Here is a 25,910-nt window from a genome sequence, read left to right as displayed (position 1 = left end):
TAAGTGCATTTAGTACTAGTAATGAAAAAAAAAAGCATTATTAATATCTTTGACTAAGGGAATTCATTTTTAGGTTGTGGCTTTGTCTTTCACCCAGAACTCAATTCTGCCTCTGAAAGAGGGGGTGCGGGGTAGAGAATTTAAAAGACTTAAAAGGAAGGCAAAAGTGAGAAGTGTGTCTTTATAGGTAAGAGTCTGCCAGCCTCTTGCTTTAATGTCTTCCTCCTGGAGAAAATTCAAGTAGAGTGTGCAAGATATTTTCGGAAAGTAGGACATTTTGGAAGCATTTCATAACCTCTCAGACTAGAAGGAAGAGAGGGAAGCAGAGACGGAGGCGACTGAGCCTCAACCTCATCTGCAGTGAGAAAATGGTGATGTTCAAGGCCACCTAGCCTCCCAGAGAGGCGCGCTCCTGGGACCCCAAGCGACCTTGGCGGGCGGCGCGACCTTGAGGCCTGCGTTCGCCTCAGTTTCCCCCTCTGAGCAATGGGGAGACGTCCTGGTCGCCAGGCAGGGCACGTGCACAGCCCTCCAGTTCCCACCGGCCCACCGGCCCACCAGTGCGATCGCCACGCCCGATCCCCGTCCCCACAGCCATCGCTAGCGCGCGACCCCACGCCGCAGCGCAGAGACCGAGCCCGCGGGCGGGAACCTGCCCGCATCGCCCAGCACGCACGCGCGTCTCCAGTCCTGCCTCTCGGGCGCCATCTCTACTCATAGGCCAGCCATGCCGTCACTTCGACTGACCCCTGGTCGCGATTGGCCAGAGATGAGGCGCGCGACCGGCTGTAGGCGGGGCTTAAACTGGCTATAAAAGAGGAGGGCGGCGGGGCTCGTGCTGCCTTGCAGACGCCGCCACCCCGGAGCCTTCCTTGCTGTCTAGCCATGGTCAACCCCACCGTCTTCTTCGACATCGCTGTCGACGGCGAGCCCTTGGGCCGCGTCTCTTTTGAGGTTGGGGCAGGCGGCGACGCGCCGGGTGGGCCCGAGCGGTCGGCGGGGGGCGAGGCCGAGTAACCGGGTGCAGGCACCCTGCTTGAGGAACGCGGGCGGCGCGGCGCCATTTCCTGACGAGGGGCCATTTTGGGAGGCCGGGGGCGGCGGGTAGACAAAGGCGGGGCGGGCGGGGGAGGGGCGGCCGCGCCCTTCCGGCCGCGCACGTGCTCGGGCTGCTAGCTGTTGGTCGCCACGCGGGACCGCAGGCCCCGGAGGGTCGACAACGCCCTAAACGGAAGGCAGACGCCGGCCTCAGGCCGCTGCGACCGTCCCGAGCCCACCCTCGAGTGCTCGGAAGCGGCTCCCTTCGCGCTAACGCGACGGTCGCACCTGAAGACTGCTTTTCCCGCCCCGGGCGCGTCAGGGTCGATGGGGATAGCAGCCTAGCCCTGGTCCCGGAGGACGCCTGCTGGTTCAGGGTTGGGTTATAGGGCTGCGGGGCTGGCAGACTCCACGGTTTCCCCAGATGTCTTAAAATTTTGAGATAGATGTAGAAGGAGGTCTCTCGCGCCCCTCCCCGCCCCCACCCTGAGCGGAAATGTGCAGGCGGCCTTTCCTCCGCTGGCGCCGAGGCCCGCTTTCCGCTGCGGTGACGGTGGGTGGGAGGCGCCCGGGCTCCTCCCGGTCGTCGTCCTGCAGAATGGACTAGTCCAGACTGGCTCCGCGGCAGGCCACCTCTGATGGTTTGTTAACTAGTTAAGGGAAGTTAGGAGTACTTATTAATCAGTTTGTGGTTACAGCAAGGTAGCTAAGTAACTCGGCGTGCTCTTGAAACGGTAAATGCGATTCCGTTCCGGTTAACCGGTAGGTCGTGAAGTGTCCAGTCGCTAAATCGTGTCCAACTCTGACTGCATGGACTGCAGCACGCCAGGCTCCTCTGTGCTGCTGTCTCACTTAGGGTGTAGCCCTAAGTGGTTTTATCCTCCGACCTCTCAAAAGCTGCCAGTGGTTAGTTTTAGGATCCTATCCCAAGGATGGATAGGCCCCCATGCCGATCATGAGGGCAGAGAGTTTCCTGCCATGATAACTGTCCGCGTTGGAGGAACATAGAAGACGCCTAAACCCTTGTTAGAGAAAACAGTAGGTCCTATTGAGTCTATACTCTACTTGTATTGTAGTCAGAGCTAAGAATTGGTAAGGGCCCATGTGGAAGCTTGCCCTGAGGTAAAACTCTTCGGAGAAATAATACATCCTATTGATCTACGCCCCACTTTTATCTGTAGTCAGCTGATAATTGATCGGGGGCCACGTGGAAACTTGGCCTGAGCCTAACGCTTTCTAGCGTGTGTCTCGGGTTAGCCAGAGGGCTTAATGGAAATGAGATAGGATCTCTTGGCATATCCGTTGGTGAGAATCGAGATGGAACTGCCAGTACGGACTTTGAACTTTAGTAACGGTTTACAAGGGAAGCGGGTGAGTACAGGGTTTGAGAAACGCTAGATTTAGGAGAGACCATATGTTTTACACACAATACTTAGAAGCTAAATAAGTAGATCTAAGAAACATACAGGATTTCAATAGATGATTTAGTCACAGATCTCTGGAATAGTTCATGAAATATTTTAAAGGGTTTGTTTAAGCATGGTGTTTAAGCGTTTTGGGCCAAAATGTTTTATATATGCAGGAAAGGTTTGAAGCAGTTGTACTAGAAACCAATCTTTATTTTTTACCCCACTACTAGGTAAGGGACCTGGAAACCAAGAAGTGACTGCTCATCCAATCCGTAAAGCTATGTTAACAGATTGGAGGTAGTAGCATTTTCATTACCAGTGACTAAAATTACACCTGTTTACTCCCTGATCAAGCAGGAGTACTTGCTATTCCTGAAAGTCTTGTCGTTAGGTTCAAACTGAAGTTGGGGGAGGTGATGTACATTTGAGAAGCCATATATCTGTTCAGAAGTAGGTGTGATAACATAAAAGTTTTAAGTCACTTTTTAGAAGCCTCACACTATTTGAGTCATTGCTGGTTCTGGATTTTTGGCACGTCTTTGGGTCTCATGTTGCTAACCCAACAGCACAGGACTTAAGGCTGTCAGGAACAGTTCTTATTTGGGATTCAGAGCAATTACTGAGAGAAGCATTCTGTTCCTGTGAGAAAACGAATTTATGATTCAGAAACCCCTAAAGACAAGGGTACTAAGCAACAAAATATGCAAACAGATGTTGTTAATTAACTGTCATTTTTCTTTTACAGCTGTTTGCAGACAAAGTTCCAAAGACAGCAGGTTAGTTTGTTTAACAAAGGTATTGTGATTATTAACTGGTGTGTGTGTGTTCATATATATATATATATATATGTATATATACTTTATTTTAACAGAAAACTTTCGTGCTCTGAGCACTGGGGAGAAAGGATTTGGTTATAAAGGTTCCTGCTTTCACAGAATAATTCCGGGATTTATGTGCCAGGTATGAAACTGACTTGGGTTGTCTGAATTTAGGATTGAACTAGAATACTCCAAAATGTGTATATATGGTTTGTCTGCACTGGGGCCAGTCTGCTGTTAAAATTTCCTGGTCCATTTATTTTACAATTTTGCACTGATAGGATGCATTCTAAATTGCTATAGTTCTATAGTGTTATTTTTTTTTAAAAAAAATATGTGCACATATGAAGTGCTGTTCTACCATTTTGGTTCCATGTGACCTTCTAGTTTTATTTATTTAATAATCATTTATTTGGCTGCGCTGGGCCTTGGTTGCAATGTGTGGGATCTAGTTCCCTGACAAGGAATTGAACCTGGATCCACTGCATTGGGAGCACAGTCTTAGCCACTGGACCACCTGATAAGTCCCTTGACCACCTTGTTTTGAACTTGAGTCTTAAAAGTTTGAACCTTGCAGACATGGCATGTTTTCTGACTGTGTTGCCAAAAGTGACATGTTTCTCTATGTTCACAGGGTGGTGACTTCACACGCCATAACGGTACTGGTGGCAAGTCCATCTATGGCGAGAAATTTGATGATGAGAATTTCATCCTGAAGCATACAGGTCCTGGCATCTTGTCCATGGCAAATGCTGGCCCCAACACAAACGGTTCCCAGTTTTTCATCTGCACTGCCAAGACTGAGTGGTAAGACAGGACGTGGCAGAGGCGCTTTCCCTTCTGTTGCCTGCTCTAAGATGGTGGAAGGGCTGGATCATAGTTTAAATTTCTGTAGTGTGCTCATAGAAAGTGCGTGGAGATACTCTAGCAAAACAGGGCATTTAGCTGATTCGTTTAGTTAAGAGTGGTGCTTTCATCTAATTTGCTTGTGATTTGTTGGCTCTTTTTAAGGGGTCCATTCTAAAATTAGGATTCTTAACAGTGGAGACTTAATGTTTTTTAGACTGGCTTAAAGCAATCTATTGATGTTGCCAGTGTTTTTTAGGTAGAAGAATAAAATGTTTCCAGTATTTAACATCTCTGGTCACAGGTAGTAATGTTTATTATTCTGTTTCTAGGTTGGATGGCAAGCATGTGGTCTTTGGCAAGGTGAAAGAGGGCATGAATATTGTGGAAGCCATGGAGCGCTTTGGGTCCAGGAATGGCAAGACCAGCAAGAAGATCACCATTGCTGACTGTGGACAAATCTAATAATTTTGACTTGTGTTTTACTTAACCACCAGACCATTCCTTCTGTAGCCCAGGAGAGCACCCCTTCACCCCCATCTGCTCGAAATATCCCATAATCTTTGTGCTCTCGCTACAGTTCTTTGGGTTCCATATTTTCCTTATCCCCCTCCAAGTTTAGCTGGATTGCAAAGTTAAATTTATGATTATGAAATAAAAACTAAACAATTATCTGTCTTTGTTTGCATTAGAGTATTGATGTAGGTTTCATTTTAAGCAGCAACAGGTTACTTCCAAGACAAAAGTTGTGTTTACTTAAAATTCCAGAATACTTTGCTTTTTTCCTTCCCTGACCCAAAGTTGGTGATGACCAGGTAAGCCTGGCTTGCTGTAGTCCTTGGGGTTGCAGAGTCAGACACAACTGAGCAATTAAACTGAACTGACCCAAGAATGAAATGTTGATAATGGAGTATCCCAAGAGCAAACTGAGTGGAATACTGAAAATGTAGGCTGAGGCAGGGAAAGAACAAGTTGGAACTTGAAGATGGTGACCAGGTTGGACCAAAAATTTCTCATTTGGCACATTAATGGGTATCCATAAAAATTGTGATAGTTTGAAAACCATAGCTGATATTAAAACAGACATGTTGGGTGGTGGCAGCACTCCTTAAGAATATCAAACCTTAGGCTCTGGGGGGCAGGGTCTTTTGGTCATGTTCCTGGGGTGTCTGTAGCTGTTTGAGATGGCATATAACAGCTTAACTGAAGTTCTTGACAAAGGACAGTCTGGTGGAGGAAGGCAGGCCTGGTGTGGTAGTCTACCTGCAGAGGGCATCTGGCTCTGCTAGACCAGCTAAGGGACCAGTTAACTAAATTTGTAACTTCTCCCTGGCTGGTTAGAGAGTCCATCATGGTTGTTTGAGGCCTTGCACTCTGTAAAATGCAGACCTAACAGCCATAATCTGGACAGATGAGGATTTTCATGTTCACAAGCATGGTTTCCTTTAAAATCGAGGACCTCTCTTGGGAACCCTACCCAGTTGGGTACTGTATTCCCTCAACAGAGGTCCCTGACTTTGATTTTTCTGTTTGTCAATCTCATCACCTATGTCTCTAAAAATATGTTCAGTTTTTGAAAAGCAACCTTAAATCTAACTGCAAAGAAAGGGTATGTTGCTTCAGGGTCTCCCCAGGAATGCAAGTGGAGCAGAATCTGGATCACAGGGTGGCCTAAGATTCCTGGAAAGAACAAGAGCTGCTTCTGGAGAGGTCTACCAGGCATGCACCCTAGGAGATAACGGCACACCCAGTGCCTTTAGCACATCTCAAAAGAAGCAAAATCCGTAAAATCTATGGCATCTATTCCATGGGAATCTATTCCAGATTCCCCCATTGGTTCCAGAGGGGAGTTTAGAACCAGCTTCTGTTTAGTTACTAAGTTGGGTCTGACTGACTATATGGACTACATGAACATGTCAGGCTTCCTTGTACATGGGATTTCCCAGGCAAGAATACTGGAGCAGGTTGCCATTTCCTCCTACCCAGGGTTCTTCCTGACCCAGGGATCAAGCACACGTCTCCTGCGTTGGCAGGTGAATTCTTTACCATCAAGCCACCAGGAAAGCCCCAAATCAGCTTTATTAAGGTACAGTTTATATACAATTGGTGTCTTAATGCTCTTCTACCCCAACCACACCATGATCTAACTTAGGTTTTACATATTTGAAAGTCACTCAGACATGTCAGACCCTGCAACTCCATGTACTGTAGCTGACCAGGTTCCTCCATCCATGGGATTTTCCAGGCAAGAATACTGGAGTGGGTTGCCACTTCCTTCTCCAGGAGATCTTCCTGACCCAGGGATTGAACCCGGATCTCCCACATTGTAGGCAGATGCTTTACTGGGTAGCCAGTCCCTTCTCCAGGGATTTTCCCTACCCAGTGTTTGAACTCAGGTTTCTTGCACTGCAGGTAGATTCTTCACCATCTGAAGCACCAGGGCAGTCCCTAGTTTGCTGTGTGTTCAGTTTCTCAGTAGTGTCCAATGCTTTGCAGCCCCATGGACTGTAGCCCACCAGGCTCCTCTGTCCATGGAGTTTTCCAGGCAAGAATACTGGAGTGGGTTGCCATTTCCCACTCAAGGGGATCTTCCCAACCCAGTGATTGAATCTGCATCAGTGGATTCTTTACCCCTAGTGCCACCTGGGAAGCCTATTTGATTGTTAGATGTCTTTTTTTTAATCTAGAACAGTCCTTTCCAACAATTTCTATTAATACTAAAAACTATTGGTATTATAATGTGTAATATACACTACATAACATACCAGGTGGCGCTAGTGGTAAAGAACCCGCCTGCCAAAGCAGGAGATGTAAGTAGATGTAGGTTTAACCCCTGGGCTGGGAAGATCCCCTGGAGGAGGGCATGGCAACCCAACTCCACTATTCTTGCCTGGAGAATCCCCTGGACAGTGGAGCCTGGTGGGCTACAGCCCATGGGGTCACAAGGAGTCAGACATGACTGAAGTGACTTGGCAGGCAGGCAGGCATATATACACCATATATGGTATATACATAATATACCATAAAATTCACCCATTTTAAGAGTACAGTAGTGAATTTACTGAGTCATGCAACCATCCCTGTAATCCACCACACTAGGAAGAACCCCATGCCTATTTGCAGTCCCTCTGTTACTCCCAGTGCCTGGCAAACTACAAGTCTTTCTTTCTCTAGATTTGCCTTTTCTCTCTGTTTCATATAAGTTGAATTCTACACTGTGGTCTTTGACCTCCGTTTTTTTTTAAATGATGTCAACTCCTTTAAGTCCAGCACATTGACTTTGTGGAATATCACTTATCTTGGAGCTGCTGCCAGTGTCTCCACTTTGTGTTACTTGCTTGTTCTTCTAGCTCTTGTATTATCTGTAAACTGGAAATTCAAGAAGCTTCAGTGGACACAAGTTCAACTGTTAAGCAGAAAGGCATCGTCAGTTCAGTTCAGTCGCTCAGTTCTGTCTGACTCCTTGCGACCACATGGACTGAAGCACGCCAGGCTTCCCTGTCCATCACCAACTCTTGGAGCCTACTCAAACTCATGTCCATTGAGTCAGTGATGCCATTCAACCATCTCATCCTCTGCATCCCTTTCTCCTCCCGCCTTCAATCTTTCCCAACAACAGGGTCTTTTCCAATGAGTCAACTCTTCACATGAGGTGGCCAAAGTATTGGAGTTTCAGCTTCAGCATCAGTCCTTCCAATGAACACCCAGGACTGATCTCCTTTAGGTTGGACTGGTTGGATCTCCTTGTAGTCCATGGGACTCTCAAGAGTCTTCTCCCAACACCACAGTTCAAAACCATCAATTCTTCAGCACTCAGCCTTCTTTATAGTCCTACTCTCACATCCATACATGACTACTGTAAAAACCATAGCTTTGACTAGACAGAACTTTGTTGGCAAAGTAATGTCTCTGCTTTTTAATATGCTGTCTAGGATGGTCATAGGTTTTCTTCCAAGGAGTAAGCATCTTTTAATTTCATGGCTGCAGTCACCATCTGCAGTGATTTTGGAGCCCAGAAAAATAAAGTCAGCTACTGTTTCCACTGTTTCCCCATCTATTTACCATGAAGTCATGGGACCAGATGCCATGATCTTAGTTTTCTGAATGTTGAGTTTTAAGCCAACTTTTTCACTCTCTTTCTTCAAGAGGTTCTTTAGTTCTTCTTTGCTTTCTGCCATAAGTGTGGTGTCATTTGCATATCTGAGGTTACTGATATTTCTCCCGGCAATCTTGACTCCAGTTTGTGCTTCATCCGGTCCAGCATTTCTCATGATGTACTCTGCATATAAGTTAAATAAGCAGGGTGACAATATACAGCCTTGATGTACTCCTTTCCCAATTTGGAACCAGTGCATTGTTCCATGTAGGTTCTAACTGTGGCTTCCTGACCTGCATACAGGTTTCTCAGGAGGCAGGTCAGGTGGTCTGGTATTCCCATCTCTTGAATTTTCCAGTTTGCTGTGATCCACACAGTCAAAGACTTTGGCATAGTCAATAAAGCAGATGTTTTTCTGGAACTCTCTTGCTTTTTCTATGATCCAACGGGTGTTGGCAATTTGATCTCTGCTTCCTCTGCCTTTTCTAAATCCAGCTTGAACATCTGGAAGTTAACGGTTCACGTACTATTAAAGCCTGGCTTGGAGAATTTTGAGCATTCCTTTGCTAGCGTGTGAGATGAGTGCAATTGTGCAGTAGTAGTTTGAGCATTCTTTGGCATTGCCTTTCTTTGGGATTGGAATGAAATTGACATTTTCCAGTCCTGTGGCCACTGCTGAGTTTTCCAAATTTGCTGGCATATTGAGCGCAGCACTTTCACAGCTTCATATTTTAGGATTTGAAATAGCTCAACTGCAATCCCATCACCTCCACTAGATTTGTTCATAGTGATGTTTCCTAAGGCCCACTTGACTTCTCATTCCAGGATGTCTGGCTCTAGGTGAGTGATCACACCAACGTGGTTATCTGGGTCATGTAGATCTTTTTTGTATAGTTCTGTGTATTCTTGCCGCCTCTTCTTTTTTTTTTTTTGTAGTGGTCTTGCCATACATTGACATGAATCAACCACGGGTATACATGTGTTCCCCATCCTGAAACCCCCTACCACACCACCTCTTTTTAATACTTTCTGCTTCTGTTAGGTCCATACCATTTCTGTCCTTTATTGTACTTATCTTTGCATAAAATACTACCTCAGTATCTTATTTTTTTTGAAGAGGTCTCTAGTCTTTCCCATTCTATTGTTTTCCTCTATTTCTTTGATCACTGAGGAAGGCTTTCTTATCTCTCCTTGCTATTCTTTGAAACTCTGCATTCAGATGGGTATATCTTTCCTTTTCTCCTTTGCCTTTCGCTTCTCTTCTTTTCATGGCTATTTGTAAGACCTCCTCAGACAACCATTTTGCCTTTTTGCATTTCTTTTTCTTGGGGATGGTCTTGATCACTGCTTCCTGCACAATGTCACAAACCATCGTCCATAGTTCTTCAGGCACTCTATCAGATCTAATCCCCTGAATCTATTTCTCACTTCCACTGTATAATCATAAGGGATTTGATTTAGGTCATATCTGAATAGTCTAGTGGTTTTCCCTACTTTCTTCAATTTAAGTCTGAATTTGGCAGTAACGAGTTCACGATCTGAGCCACAGTCAGTTCCCGGTCTTGTTTTTGCTGACTGTATAGAGCTTCTCCATCTTTGGCTGCAAAGAATATAATCAGATTTCGTAGGTGATGCTGTATGCACTTAATTCTGCCTCTTGTCAGTTGGCATATGAGCTTAGACTCAACAGACCATCAGCTGCTCCACTGGAAAGGTACTTTGTACACTTCCTGCTGAGTAGGTACCCTGTGAGATGGTACTTTGCCTGTGTGAAGACTCTGTTCCCATCCTTTCACCTGATGGTTTTGTTTCAGTATCAATTAATGATCTTCTCCTGAATCAATTAAAAAAAGTTTTTGGCTGCATCACGTGGCTTGAGGGATCCTATTTCTCTAGTCAGGGAATCGGACTGAACTCATGCCCTCAGCAGTGTGTGAAGTCCTAACCACTAGACCAAGAGGGAATTTCCCTGAATCAGTTATTCTCTGGTTGCAAAATACTGAGAAATCGTCTAATCTCTCCCTCCCTCCTATCACAATGGACTCAAGGATTTTCATTCAGTGTATTACTATTGCACTGATTATTTTTGATGTTCAAATCATCCCAAATTTGGCTAGTACAAGCCCCCCTAAGTTGACCTCTGTGTCTCTCTGACATAATTCCAGTAGCCTTTAGGCCCTTCCAATGTTCATGCTTCCCTTAGATTACAGAGCAGTTGGAGGCCTGGGAAGTGTCAGGGATATTCAAATTTTCAACAACCCAAAACCAAACTCTTTGTGTTAACATGTAAAATGGAGTTTAGACTTAGATGCATTTTTCACATACAAACATCTGATGTTTGGAAGTCAGTGGGGCAGTCTCAGGCATTATAATACATCCAGCACTACCCCCATCTATTGTTAGAGGCCTGAAAATTTTCAAACTGCCTTCTGGCTAAAAATCACTGACACAGAGGATGTAATTGTTAAAAGAACAAGGTAGTGCCATCTCCAGAATAGCCTCAACTAGACTTTTAAGTGGGGGGGAAAAAAAAAGAGCAGTAGAATACAATATAACACATACTGTTGTGATTAAGCTAAGTCGTGTCCGACTCTTTTGTGACTCCAAGGACTGTAGCCCACCAGACTTCTCTGTCAACGGGACTTCCAAGGCAAGGATACTGGAGTGGGTAGCCATTTCGTCCTCCAGGGAATCTTCCTGACTGGGGACCAAACCGGTCTCCTGTATTGGCAAGCGGATTCTTAATCACTGAGCCATCAGGGAAGCCCTATAACATGCTAGTTTTTGTAAAAAAAAAAAGCAGAAAAAAAGTATCTCTATGCCTTTATATACCCTTCAGAGAATACAGAGAAATGTCTTCCAGTGGGTATCTTTGGGTAGAGGGTTAAAGGCCTATGGGCAGAGAGGACTCTCATCACACATTCTTTTTACTTGTACTAAATATTTAAAATTTCAAAAACATTAATTTTAAAACAAATCTATAGTACAGTTTGTCCTCCATATCCACAGGTTTTATGTCCACAGATTCAACCAATCATGTATCAAAAATATTCGGGAGGGAGCTTCCATGGTAATCCACTGGCTAAGAATTGACCTGCCAATGCAGGGGACATGGGTTCAATCCCTTGTCTAGGACAATTCATGTTGAGGGGCAACTAAGCTTGTGCATAACTACTGAATCTACATGCCCTAGAGCCTGTGCTCCACAAGAGAAGCCACCACAATAAGAAGCGTGCACACAACTAGAGAGTAGCCCCAACCCTCCAGATCAAGAGAAAGTGTGCTCTCAGCAGTGAAGACCCAGCATAACCAAAAATAAAAAAAAATACTGGAGGGACTTCCCTGGTGTCCAGCAGTTAACACTTTGCTCTTCCAACGCAGTGGGCCCAGGTTCCATCCCTGGTCAGAAAACTAGATCCCACATGCTGCAAATAAGACCTAGTGTGACCAAATTAAAAAATAATATTGGAGAAAAATATTCCAGAAATTTCCAGAAAGTAAAACTTGAACTTGCCATGCACTGACAACTATTTATGGAACATTTACATATAGTATTTACAGTGTTTTAGGTAGTATAAGTAATCCAGAGATGAGTTAATATATCTGGGAGGATGGTCCAATCTTGTGTGCAAGTGTTATACCATTTTATATAACGAATTTGAGCATCTTGTGGATCTGAGTATCCGAGAGGTCTTGGAACCAATCCTGCATGGATTCTGAAGTATGACCAAATTTGGCTCACTTCAAATTGTTTATTATTGGGATTCCCCTGGCAGTTCAGTGGTTAAGACTCCATGCTCCCAAAGCAGGGGGCTCAGGTCCATCCCCAGGTCAGGGAACTAAGATCCTGCATGCCACTCAGTGTCAGGGAAAAAAAAAATACACACATATAAAAAAACATAAAACATACGCACACATATAAACCCTTCCTAGTTACCTGTGACGGTACAATAGATGAAATATGATGGCTGGGACACACAAGCCAGTAGGAGGAAATGGTGTGTAGATGCAGCAAGATGGACCAAACGTGAGGCTGAGGCCCAAAGTATGTGGCCCAATTGCTCTAGTTTTCTCCCATTAGAAAACAAAAATACAATCCTGGGGAACACAGTACACAGCAAATAACTACATTACCAAAATCTGAAGCGTTTCTCTAGAGAACTCTAGTAAAACTCTAGTAATTCTGTTAAGATCATTTTGCCTTCTTTTCTATTGCTACTTTGGCTTCTAAAAACTATAAAACTTCATACATGGATAATTGTAGATTGTCTCAATATAGAAGCTTCTTCAAAATATGTGCCAAGATTCAGTAAAATCCGCACTTAGAGATAATCCTATAGAACTTTCTTCAAAAATTAAATTTTAAGGAAAAAAGAAGAGAAACCTATAAAGAGAAACTTAAAAGAGCTATCAGTAAAATGGAAGACATAGTGTATGTATCCTGATTCAAACAAGCCAACTGTAAAATTAGGAAACAATCAGAAATATTTGAATACAGACTGGATATCTGCTATTAAGTCTTAGCTGTCTTAAAATAATGGTATTGTAGTTATAGTCTAAAAAGTACCCCTTCTTTAGCAACACATAAAGTATGTAGATATGAAAATTAATCACACCTGGAACGGGATTCAAACTAATCAACTAACATGAGGGCTCAGGAGGGATATAGGTAAAACAAAATTGACCACAGGATAACTGCTGAAGTTGCAGGATGAGTACACGGGGGTTCATCATACTATTCTCTTTATTTTTGAAAATTTCCATTATAAAATAAGTTTTTAAAAATGAGAATTTTGTACTGATACTGTTATATTAGAAAACATTCAAGAAGTTCCATTGTCAATGAAGACTTCCAGGCAGAAAAAATATAATTTCCTGATGGACCATTAACTGGTACATTAACTTAAATCTTACAATAGTTACTTAGAAACTGACAAAAATAATTTTTAAAATATTGTACAAATTACTGAATGTTACTGTACCAATAAAAGATCACTAAAAGCTGGAATTTTAAGCCAAAAGCAGACAACTTTCGTAACTTTCACTTCAATTCTAGGTTTAAGGGTGCGGGTTCTGGAGTCAGCCAAATCTAGGTTTGTATCCTAGTTCTGCCTTTTTCTACCTACTAAATAGATGTTTTCTGGCAAGCCATATAACTTCTGTGAGCCTCAGCCTCCATACCTTTAAGACAGGGGTAATAAAATTTCATCAGTAAAGCACTTAGTGCAGAACCTGCCACAAAGTAAGTGCTCATTAAGTAATTAAAATAATTTCACTCTTGTATTTCATCAGTTCTTAGACATGTTTTTATATTCTAAGATCTCTGAAATTTGGATGCAACTTATAATTGATGACATATCATGGTTTAATTAGCAGTTTGCTTTCTTTAGTGGTATGTAAAATAATTGTTACATACTACAAATAGGTAGCATCTAAGATCCAATATAATATGGTATCAACCATGATAGAAGTTGATTCCCAATTTATTTTTCTGAATATATAACCAATTTAAAATTTTAAAAATTTCAAAGGACGAGCAAAATATGTCCAACACAGCACAAACAGAACAGTTTTGAGACAAGTTATTTTTTTTAAAAAATGGTTTTTATCAATTCCATTTTTGTATAAAACACATGGGAGAAACCTAGCCAATCAACACAACTGTTGCCACATGAAAAGGTACTTTTATCAAACTTCGAGTCTAAGAACGTACAAATGTTTCTTTTACCATGTCTACAGTAATTGTCTATGGTTTTCCATTTAACTGTTTTAAAAATTCCACATAACCCCATTATTTCTTCTGTCCCGTTACAGTACAATGACAGGGAGGAAGAGGGTTGGTTAAAACAACTCTCTAAGCAGTTTTCTGCTGTCCCTTCTTTCCAATCAGAGACTTGTGGATGTGAGGGATCACTCCTGGAATGAAATGAAATGAAATTGTATTAGCCGAAAAACTTGATCAGTTCAGGTCCTCAATCCCAAAGAGCAATTCACAAAGAATGAGGGTGTTTTTTTTAAACTGAAGGGTAACTGCTGTACAGCAGCGTGAATCAGCTCTAAGTATACATACACCCCCTCCCTCTGGAGTCTCCCTCCCACTCCGCTAGGTCATCACAGTGCACGGAGCTGAGCTCCCTGTGCTACACAGCAGTTTCCCACTAGTTATCTATTTTACACGTGGTAGTGTGTATACGTCAATGTTACTTTCTCAGTTCCTCCCATGCTCTCCTTCCCCCCACTGTGGTGACAAATCTATTCTCTATGTCTGACTCTATTCCTGCCCTGCAAATAGGCTTATCAGTAACATTTTTCTAGATTCCATACATATGTGTTAATATATGGTATTTGTTTTTCTCTTAGAATGAAGTTTACTTAAAATATCTATACCAAGGGATCTCCATCTTGGGGTTTGGGAACCCCCTCTAAAGCTGTACATAAAATGGTGTGATTTTATGTGTTTTTTTTGAGAAGAGTAACCATAGCTTTCAAGAGGTTCTCCAAATATAATTCAAAAAGGATGAAGAACCACCAACTTATATCTCATCTTCACCGATTCTGACTCATTCAATTACCCTCAGTCTGACTTTCAAGAGGATCACATTATGCAATTTCTCAAGATGATTTTTTTCAAACAGTTTAAAGGATACACGAAATATTTTAAACGCTTGGTTTCAAATCTCATCTATGAAATTTAGCTGAAGAACTTCCTTTTAAAAACAGCATTATATGTGGAGAAGAAATACTTATTCAGATCCTAATGAGAAGCCTAAAATAGTAACAGACTGAACACTTTCAGAATTTAACTTTCTATGTTCTCAGTACTGGATCACTGATCTGAATTATGTATTAGTCATAAAGGCCAATAACAGTCTACGTTGAAGAGTAAATAATACATACCACCCCCAGCTATGGTAGCTTTGATAAGAGAATCCAACTCTTCATCACCACGGATTGCAAGCTGCAAGTGGCGTGGAGTGATCCGCTTAACTTTGAGATCCTTGGATGCATTACCTGCCAGCTCCAGCACCTACAAAGCATCCATGAGATAGCATATCAAACAAGGGTGAAGTGTTTAAGGATTCTGTTTAGACTTGCAAATATAGCTAAAAGATCACTATAGCATCTACACATAAAACACAAAAGATACATAAATAAACAAAGAATAATTTTGTTTCCAAATTTCTACAGTAAGGTTACAGAACTCTTAGTACTTTATTTAGTCCTTTTATATTAATTCTCTGCAAAATAACTAGAAACGAGCAAAAATCAACTTCTATAGCAAGAAATAAGTGTTGTTATCCCTTACCAAGATTCTAATTGTGAATATCTAGAAAACGAATATATTTTAATATACCTGTGGAGTCTAATTTTTTATAGCCCTTAACAGCTGGAATTGATTGCTTACGACTTGTAGAAAAGTTTAAAAGTATAAAGATAATTCCTTATTCAGAATTTCTAACATCGCTGGGCTTTATAATATGTAGGCAGTATGCCAGAAGCCCTTTATTCTATAATGGGAATTTTCAGCAAAAGTAATTCAAAGTCCCAGCTGGCCATAAAACTGCATTTCTCTTTTCACCTCCATAGACTGTACTGGCACTATAAAACTTTTGATGGAAACAATACAAAACTAACTCCACAGAGGCTCCTGATTTAAGTAGAGTGGTAGAAAGCCTTGGTATACATCTGGTGGAATCAGTATGCTTTAAAAACCACCAGTACTCTCTACTCCTCTGCAACTCTGAGTGGACTGAGGTGAGGTCAGGCACCACCATCTTTTGAAAGCTTTTCCAAGTGATCCTAGGTGTGAAGTGAACATTGAAAAGTTAATTACCTCCAAACTTAGATTTCGGTATTTCCTTTACTTCTATTAAGGACTAAAACCCCAAACTTAGATATCTGAAAGATACGTGTTGCTTACCTATGTATGTATGTATGTATGTATGTATGTATGTATGTTTGTGTGTGTGTGTATGTGTGTGTGAGATTGTGTATATTTATTATTTAATCTTAACCTAAAAAGTCATAATCAAAGTTCCTAAGAATAAAGAAAATGGGATATAAAAGTGATAGAGGAGAAAGACTCCTAACTAGAACCAACAAAAATATTACCAACACAAAAATTCCTCCTTGTGACACAGTAAAGTTGAAACTATCAATGTTAAAGTAATGTTAAATCTCCAATGGGAAAACAAATGATTTGGTAAAGTTAATGAAATGACAGCAGTGATAATTAATACACAGGTTAAACCTAAATCTTTCAACCTAGCTCCCAAGCACATCTTTCCCAAGTAAGAATCTTCCCCTTGCTTCTACTAGACTGGCTAACTCTATCACTTGACTTGCTTGCTACTCAAATTACTCTCCTGATTTGGAATGCAGTTGAAGGAGGCTCATGATGTCCCTTTTGTTTTCCTTAGGAGGATTACTATGGAGGAAGTGATGGTCCATGAATTAACAACTTTTGCCCAAATAACTTATCTAATTTCCTGAAAAGTCAAACTGAGGTAAGATACAGCATTTTATGAGTACAACCACACAGAGCACCAGAACTGATTAGGTCTTTTACCAAATTTCATGTCATCATGTCATCGTAATAGAGTTCTGATGGACTTCCTTGGCAGTGCTGAAGAATCCACCTGCCAATGCAAGGGACATGTGTTTGATACCTGGTCTGGCAAGATTCCATATGCCGTGAAACAACCAAGGCCACGTGCCCTAACTACTGAAGATTGTGCACCCTAGAGCCCATGCCCCACAACAAAAGAAGCCAATGCAATGAGAAGCCTAGGTACTGCAATGAAGATCCAGTGCAGCCAAATTAATAACTAATATAGTTATAACATAAAAAAAATGTATGATGACACTGGTAAAACTTAACTCCACTTCAAATTTTTATTAACTTAGAGTTATCCTGTAACTTCACAAATACTACTTTTTTTTTTGGCCATGATGCGCAGCATTTGGGAATCTTTCCTGACCTGGGATCAAACCTCCCTGCAGGGGGCTGCAGTCTTAACCACTTGGACAGACCATCAGTGAAGTCCACAATTATCACCTACTGCTTATATACATAGTCCAGAATTTGTTTACTTAGCAGTATGGTACTTAAATTATTTTACACTTGTTTGTCAAGTCACTTAAAAATATGGATTACTGACCCTCAGTTCAGGCTTCCCTGGTAGCTCAGCTGGTACAGTTTAGTTACTCAGTCATGTCCAAATCTTTGCGACTCCATGGACTGCTGCACGCCAGGATTCCCTGTCCATCACCAACTCCTGGAGCTTGCTCAAACTCATGTCCATTGAGTCTGTGATACCATCAAACCATCTCATTCTCGGTCGTCCCCTTCTCCTCCCGCCTTCAATCTTTCCCAGCAACAGGGTCTTTTCCAATGAGTCAGTTCTTCACATCAGGTGGCCAAATTACTGGAGTTGCAGCATCAGTCCTTCCAATGAATATTCAGGATCAATTTCCTTTAGGATTGACTGGCTTGCTCCTTGCAGTCCAAGGAACTCTCAAGAGTCTTCTCCAACACCACAGTTCAAAAGCATCAGTTTGTTGGTGCTCAGCTTTCTTCAAGGTCCAACTCTCACATACATACATGACTACAGGAAAACCATAGCTTTGACTAGGTGAACCTTTGTTGGCAAAGTAATGTCTCTGCTTTTTAATATGCTGTCTAGGTTAGTCATAGCTTTTCTTCCAAGGAATAAGCGTCTTAATTTCATGGCTGCAGTCACCATCTGCAGTAATTTTGGAGCCCCCACAAAATAAAGTCTCTCACTGTTTCCATTGTTTCTCCAACTATTTACAATGCGCAGTGATGGGACCAGATGCCATGATTTTAGTTTTCTGCATGTTGAACTTTAAGCCAACTTTTTCACTCTCCTCTTTCACTTTCATTAACAGGCTTTTTAGTTCCTCTTCTCTTTCTGCCGTAAGGGTGGTGTCATCTGCATATCTGAGGTTATTGATATTTCTCCCAGCAATCTTGACTCCAGCTTGTGCTTCTTCCAGTCAGGCATTTCACATGATGTACTCTGCATATAAGTTAAATAAGCAGGGTGACAATATACAGCCTTGAGGTACTCCTTTCCCAATTTGGAACCAGTCTGTTGTTCCATGTATGTTCTAACTGTGGCTTCTTGACCTGAATACAGATTTCTCAGGAGGCAGGTCAGGTGGTCTGGTATTCCCATCTCTTAAAGAATTTCCAACAGTTTGCTGTGATCCACACAAGGACTTAGCATAGTCAATGAAACAGAGGAAGCTGTTTTTCTGGAACTCTCTTGCTTTTTCTATGATCCAGCAGATGTTGGCAATTTGATCTCTGGTTCCTCTACCTTTTCTAAATCCAACTTGAACATCTGGAAGTTCATGGTTCACGTATTGTTGAAGCCTGGCTTGGAGAATTTTGAGCATTCCTTTGCTGGCATGTGAGATGAGTGCAATTGTGCGGTAGTTTGAACATTCTTTGGCATTGCCTTTCTTTGGGACTAGAATGAAAATTGACCTTTTCCAGTCCTGTGGCCACTGCTGAATTTTCCAAATTTGCTGGCATACTGAGTGAAGCACTTTCACAGCATCCTCTTTTAGGATTTGAAATAGCTCAGCTGGAATTCCATCACCTCCACTAGCTTTGTTCATAGTAATGCTTCCTAAGGCCCACTTGACTTCAGGATGTCTGGCTCTAGGTGAATGATCACACCATTGTGGTTATCTGGGTCATTAAGATCCTTTTTATATAGTTCTTCTGTGCATTCTTGACAGCTCTTTTTAATATCTTTTGCTTCTGTTAGGTCCATACTGTTTCTGTCCTTTATTGTCCTAACTTTAAAAGTGAGCACATCAAGTTGTTTGACACTAGTACTGGCTGATAAGATCCATCTAAAAACCGCTATTAAAAGAAACTAACAAGAGTGAGTCTTTTTGTTTCAAACCCATATTCCAAGGGTTTCAGCCGTTTATGTCTAGGACAACTCTGGGATTCCAACACATAATTATTTTCACCACTAACCTCAGCGGTGAGGTACTCCAGAATCGCAGCACTATACACTGCAGCAGTGGCACCGACCCTTCCGTGGCTCGTGGTACGAGTCTTCAAATGTCTATGGATGCGGCCCACAGGAAACTGAAAGAGAGCGCATCCAAATGGGAAACACTAAAGTTTTAACATCACATTACCGAACATAATGAACAGCTGAATGACAAGTAAATCAAGATAAAAAATTTGGTTACACTTACTAGAAGCCAAAATTATTTGTCAATTAACACTTCTTTGGGGTTGTAAGTTAGTATGTCCTAGTACTTAGCCCCAAATGGTCATGCCTAATTTTACACCCCCTGAAGACAGAATTTAAAAACAAACAAAACTACTCAGGGTTTTGCAAATTAATTCCTGCATAACATGGAGTCATTATACAATAAAGAGAAACTATGCAGTATAGTCACCAACTGCACATTCCACAGGGCCTAATAACCGTATTCCTATTTATTTAATTCCTTCACATAACAGGCTCATGTGACTATGAACCTCTACCACCTTCTTTAGGCCCCAACTTCATCCTTCCTTCCTCAATTTCAAGAGGTAACGTGATAGTTAAGAAAACCAACACTGTGACTTCCTACTTTCTGAGAATAGGTCCTTTCTCATTCCTACAGTACCCTAATCCCACTTGTCTATGCCTCTGACTACACCCACCCCCCAGACTCTAAGGACCTTCCTCATCCTGTTACTGCTCCATCATTCAACAACTCAATCACCTCTTTTTCGCTGGCTCCTTTCCTTCTGCACAGTTCAAAGGTCTCTACACATCTAGTCTACAGCAACTGCCTCCAGTTACAGTCTAGACATCCCTTTCCAAAGGCAAAATTTAAAAGTAAACTTAAACCTCTTTCTTGTCACCCATTTTCTCCCAATCCAAACTTGGCTTCTGTTAAACACCATTCTTAAAGATCAGCAGTAACATTTTAATTACCAAATCTACTAGCCACTTCCAGATTGCATCCTTCAGAAGAAAATGCATGACTGTTCTATTTACATTCCTTCCCTAATTCTAAGGTCCCCAAGACCAGGATCCATGCCTTACTCCCTTTTAGATCCTCAGTGATTGACATGTTGTTTGACACAGAGGACCTCGAAAACCATTCTTCTCAGGCCACAGCGATTACACAGTTCGAACACTAACTCTTGACTACTCCTCAGTTTTTATTGTTTGACTCAGATATGTCAAATATGGTGAGGAGTTCACCAATGTCTTTTTGTTTTCTCAAGCACTACTGAGGAAACTCATCCCTAGCACAAACTACCAATTTTACTTAAATGATTTTATTTTTTTTTCTTAAGTGATTTTAAATTTGTAATTCTTGTGATCACTTCTCTTGGAAAGCTAGACTCAAATCTACAACTTTTGGATATTTTCACATGGATGTTTTAGTGGAACTTCCAAATGATTCCACTTAAATTTTTATTTCATAACTTGCTTACTACAAACTCCCCTTAGGGTCTACGTCTTAGAGAAACTTCTGACCTTCCTCTCAAACCTATACCTCTCTTCTCATTTTTTAGGAGCATACATATGCCTTCAATTCTTTTCCATCCCACTCAAGTTCAACTTGGAGAAGGAAACGGCAACCCACTTCAGTACTCTTGCCTGGAAAATTCCATGGATGGAGTAGCCTGATAGGCTACAGTCCATGGGGTCGCAAGGAGTCGGACACAACTGAGCGACTTCAATTTCTTTCTATAGTTCCTTTTGGAGAAGGAAATGGCAACCCACTCTAGTGTTCTTGCCTGGAGAATCCCATGGACAGAGGGGCCTGGTGGGCTACAGTCTATGGGGTTGCAAAGAGTCAGACATGACTAAGCAACTAACACACACACACACAAGTTCAAGTATGCGTTCCCTTATTCCTAAACCACTGCAATAACCTGTAATCTGTCTTCCATCTCCCACTTCAAGGTAACGATACTTCAAATAAATTCCACTTGTTTTTTTTTTTGGCTATGCAGCTTGCAGGATCTTAGTTCCTCGACCAGGGATCAAACCCGGGCTCTTTGCAGTGAGAGTACCAATTCCTAACCACTGGACTGCCAGGGAATTCCCTCGAATAAATTCTAATTGATATTTGCATAATGTTCTAAAATAGAGAAAGTACCCATAAAGGGTTAAGTTCTCGCCCCCTCCCCCCAACTTCCTTCAGTACCATTCGAATCATGTCATCTTAGTCCTTAAAAATTTTCCATCACTACCTTATAGTCTGGCCTTCAAACTTTCCTGTTTAAAAAGTATCTCTTACATGTAGGCAATTAATTCTTACTCATCCAGAAAAGTTTGAGTTTATGGATTAAAGTTGCAGCAATTCATATATAGAAAATTTGAAACTATCTAGTGTTCTTGAGTATATATAACTCAGTCTACATTTGAAGGTACTGGGGAAAAGACTCAGAGGACTAGTGGACAGTCCATTCTTCTATTTCATTCTGAAAGCTGATATACCACTACAAACACCTTCTTCAAAATAAAAACCACAGCATACTCACTTCAATATGATAGTTTATAAAAGAACTAGGAACATAATTATAATCTAGAAATAACAGATTTTAAGACAGCAAAATCACCAAATTTGCGTAAGATGCTTTCCTAACTTGTTGCTTAGAAGAGAGCACAAATTAAAAGGCAGTTGCTGGGTGGGGGGTAAAAAAAATAAATAAAAGGCAGTTGCTTTGTGGTTTATATTCTGACCAATTAATTTCATTATCAAAGGTCAATAGTACATTTTTGTAATTAAAGAAACATTTGAGTCACGAGTTACAACTGTTAAGAAATTAATTTAATAATGAATTGGTTACCTGTAGCCCAGCTCTCTGTGAGCGAGACACTGCCTTGGCCTTGGCCTTTCCACTGTCCTTTCCAGCTTTGCCTCCAGCCTAAGTGAAAAAAGTTCCAGATGAAGAATCAAAAATGCTATTTCAAAAATATCTAGGAAACAAAATTTCTTCTAGTTTTATTTTAGGTAGTTAAAAAAAAATTCTCTTTCAATTTTAAATATACATGTCACATTGCCATTTATTAATTTATATAAAGATGGTATCAAAACTTATTTAAAATGAGATTTCTAAAAATTTGAACATATTTTTCAAATTTCAGACTGAAGAATATTCATCATCAGTATAACTCTTATGTTAGAAATAGTTCATAATAAAATCATTTTTTAAAATGTGAGCATCTATCATTTCCATAGACATATTCAGAACTTACCTCTTTTGAGAGGAAAAAAATACCATCTTGAGAAAAAAAAAAAAAACCCTCAAAAAATTAAACACAGAATTACCTTATGATCTAGCACTTCTAGGCACATACTCAATAATTGAGAACAGGGACTCAGATATTTTTTATACTATTTGCTATTTTATTCACAGCAGTATTATAAATAGCAGCTGAAAAGCAGAAACAACCTAAACTTCCATCATGGAAAATTGTGGTATATACTGTAAAAATGAAGGAAATTCTGATACATGCTACCGCATGGATAAGTCTAAGACATGATGCTAAGTGAAATAAGCCAGTTGCAAAAGGACCAATATGTCTGATTCCACTATGAGCTACCTAGTCAAAGTCACAGGAACAGAAAGCATAAGGGTGGCTGCCAAAGGCTGGGAAGAGGATGGAATAGAGACTTGGCAGGCATTTAAAAAATGGCAAAATGGTCACTGTTATGTGCGTTAAAAAAAAAAAAAAGACATTCAAACTTATTCTTAAGGAGTTAAAAAAAAACACTTTCAAATGATAGAAATGTTTCTGAAATAACCTGAATGTTCACAAATAGGACACAGTACATAAATGCAATGGAATATTATGCAGCCATTTCAACAAATGAATTATAGACATGTGCTGATATGGAAGAAATCACAATACATATTTGTGTAAAAGGCAAGGTATGTACAAGTGCAGTGAGCTTTTGTTTATGGAAAAATGAGGTACTGCAGAGTGTGTGTATAACATACATTTCTAGAAGGTCACACAACACACCAGAAAAGTTATTTGCTGCTAGGGAGGGAACACTAAGGATCTGACTTGAGAAGGAAACCAACACTCCCTTTTGAACTGCTCTACTTTACTATTTAAATCTATTTCTTGTCTGTTAAAAAAATAAAATAAAAAATCAGTTTACAAAACTGGCCAGTTGTTTGAGGCTATTTGTGAAGTAGAAATGGCATATCCCTTTTGTAATGCTTTATTTTTTAGACTAAAAATCAACTATGTATGCCCCATAGCCCATGTCTCAGCTGGGTCAATGTTTATCTCTCAAATCTATATTCAAGGGAAAAAAAGTAAAAGGCCTTGGCAGGTGTTAGGAGCAGGAACAAAGAATGAATAACTAATTAGTATCTTTCTTAAATTTAATACTCTAGCAAGACAGACTGATTTAAGTTTAACAAAGAGAACTGAGAATCTTTAGATTTCTACAAGAATGCCTCACATATTTTTAATAATTTCTGACCATACTGCTATACAAGAAAAAGATACTGCATCATCTTTGGATTTCTGAGGTTCAAGTTCAAGTAACCATGTGTTTTCACTTATTCTTCAAATCAATCTTTTCAGCTCTATTTGCCCTGATGTAAAACATAAGAAACATCTAAAACAGAGCATGAGGCTAAAACTATAATCATTATTTCTCTATGACTGAATTATGAAATACATAATTATCAGTAAAAAGTTATTAACTGCAAAACTCCTCGGGTTTCCCAATTTACTTAAGCAATTTTATCCCTACTGTTTCAAATCCATTACGTTTGCTCTTTAACCTATTTGCTTTTTAAGGAAATAGGCAGGAAATCAGTTTTTAAAAATCTCAGTAAATTAAATGACTATTTCCGTGGCTTGGAGAGTCCAGATACACTTCTTATGCTTAAGAAAAACAAAACTTTAAGGAATTAAACTTGTGAATATAAAATTGCATAGTAAATGAATATTTTCTTTTCACAACCTCCTCAAAGTCTGTATACACACCCTCCCAACTTCGCACAATCATTTTAATACGTTTGCTGAGAAACAAAATACAAGCATGATAAATTTTTTTATTCTAAAAACTGACGTATTAACCTGGGCTAAGCATCTCCGGGTAGAAAATATGCCAATGGAGTATATTTCATTCAGAAAAAGTTGCAAACTGGATGTCAAGCAAATTGCAAATTTGTTTAACAGACACATGTTCACGTCTCATCACGTTTAAAAATTTCAAAACAAGAATGACAACTCCACGCCTCCTGTATTTTTAGCCATGCGAACGTGTATGTATTTTTAGCTGCTGGTAAAGATTCAGCCAATATATGGTAGGTTGCTAGAGATTAAACGAGTGACACCTTTTGAAACCAGCAAGCATCACGAGAATTGTCGGCTCGAGCAAATCAGTTTACAGGGCAGATGTAATCTATGCCAGAGTCTGCCTGTGAAAGCGCTTCCGTTAACTGCACAACTGCAAGTTACAGAGTCCGGGTGCTACCATCTACAAGGTCGACTCCAGATCTAAGACGCGAGAACGTCACAATAACCACAATTTCTGTTTGTGGTTCAGCCCCGGGCAGGGCTGTCTCCGGAGGGCGCTCGGGAGGACACCACTCGTCGCCTCGGCTTTGCTGCTTCACTCCTGCGCGGGGCACGGCCCCCCTCCAACGCCTTTCCCTCTCAACTTCACAAGGAGCCCAGTTCCCTCCATTCGCGTTTCTAAAAAGCCGCACTTTTCTCACCGACGCACAATTTAGGACTCAAAGTCAGTCGCAGTAGCAGTGGAGGTGCTGTGGAGCCGCGAGGGTTCTCCTGCTCAGGGACACCCGGCCTCAGCCCGCGCACCTCGATTCGCGCCGGCGCCGCGGCGAGCGAGGCCGGGACCGCTGGCAGCCTGGCCGCCCGACGCCCGCCCCACCGATGTCGTCGCCGCGTGACGCCCGCCGCCTCAACAGGTACCGGCGCCACTCGACCATCGCCGCCCTCCCGGCCGCCCCGCAGCCCTCACCATGGTCTCGGCCGCTCGTGCCCTCGGTCCCGCCGAGCCGCCGCCGCCGCTATTGCAGCACCGACCGCCGTTGCCGCCGCGGCCGCCAGAGCCCGGACAATAACCGGGGCCCGCCTCGCGCTGCCCCGGCCAATGCCCGCTCGCCTTGCTCGTTTGAACCCCCGCTGCTGCCCAATCGCGCGCTTCCTTCTAACAAGGCCCCACCCCCCTCAGCCCCTCCTCCCTAACGGCTGTTTGATTTTGCACACGGCACGCGGAGGCGGAGCCTCCTACTCCAACACAGACGCGCCTGTGCGCGACTGGGGGCGGAGCCAAACGCCGTTCTCCGCCTGTCTACAAGGCCCAACCTGACGAACGGAGGAGCTGACCAGTGAGAGCTGCAGGCTGGCGGAAATCAGCCGATGAGAACATCGCCCGCGAGGAAGGGAGGCGGGCCTTTGGGAAAGACAGCGCGATTGGCCAATGGGTGGACAGATTGGTGGCTGCGCTGGCTTTCCCGCTCTTTCTCAGCGTCGACTCTAGGGTTTGTGAGACCTGTTTGGGAAGGAAATGATCGTGTTCGTTGCTTCTCCTCGTGGTTTTTTCACAGATTACGAGGATTTCTCTGTGCCAGCGGGGACTCGCTCCGTGGTGGGCACTGTTTCCAGGCCTGGCAGCCCTTCTCGGCAGCGCCTTCCCGCT

At 42.0% G+C, this 25,910-nt stretch overlaps 2 protein-coding genes across 2 annotated transcripts; one reads left to right on the top strand and one right to left on the bottom strand.

Moving 5' to 3' along the window:
• The first annotated feature begins 829 nt into the window (after positions 1-829).
• On the top strand, positions 830-4,789 carry PPIA (peptidylprolyl isomerase A). The gene is made up of 5 exons (XM_061165591.1): positions 830-954; positions 3,193-3,223; positions 3,319-3,407; positions 3,900-4,072; positions 4,444-4,789. Exons 1-5 carry the CDS (start codon positions 886-888, stop codon positions 4,574-4,576), a joined length of 495 nt encoding a protein of 164 aa, XP_061021574.1. The 5' UTR covers positions 830-885; the 3' UTR covers positions 4,577-4,789.
• Positions 4,790-13,789: 9,000 nt separating this feature from the next.
• LOC133072385 (histone H2A.V) lies at positions 13,790-25,381 on the bottom strand. Its single transcript, XM_061165590.1, has 5 exons — positions 25,230-25,381; positions 22,063-22,140; positions 19,228-19,341; positions 15,105-15,234; positions 13,790-14,123 (listed from the first exon to the last, which is right to left on the bottom strand). The coding sequence occupies exons 1-5, from the start codon at positions 25,230-25,232 to the stop codon at positions 14,062-14,064; spliced, it is 387 nt and encodes a 128-aa protein (XP_061021573.1). The 5' UTR covers positions 25,233-25,381; the 3' UTR covers positions 13,790-14,061.
• Positions 25,382-25,910: the final 529 nt, after the last annotated feature.

The sequence above is a fragment of the Dama dama genome, chromosome 18, assembly GCF_033118175.1.
Source record: "Dama dama isolate Ldn47 chromosome 18, ASM3311817v1, whole genome shotgun sequence".
Taxonomy (NCBI): Eukaryota; Metazoa; Chordata; class Mammalia; order Artiodactyla; family Cervidae; genus Dama; species Dama dama.
The sequence above is the reverse complement of the archived record's forward strand: the minus strand, read 5'-3'. Positions and strand labels throughout refer to the sequence as shown.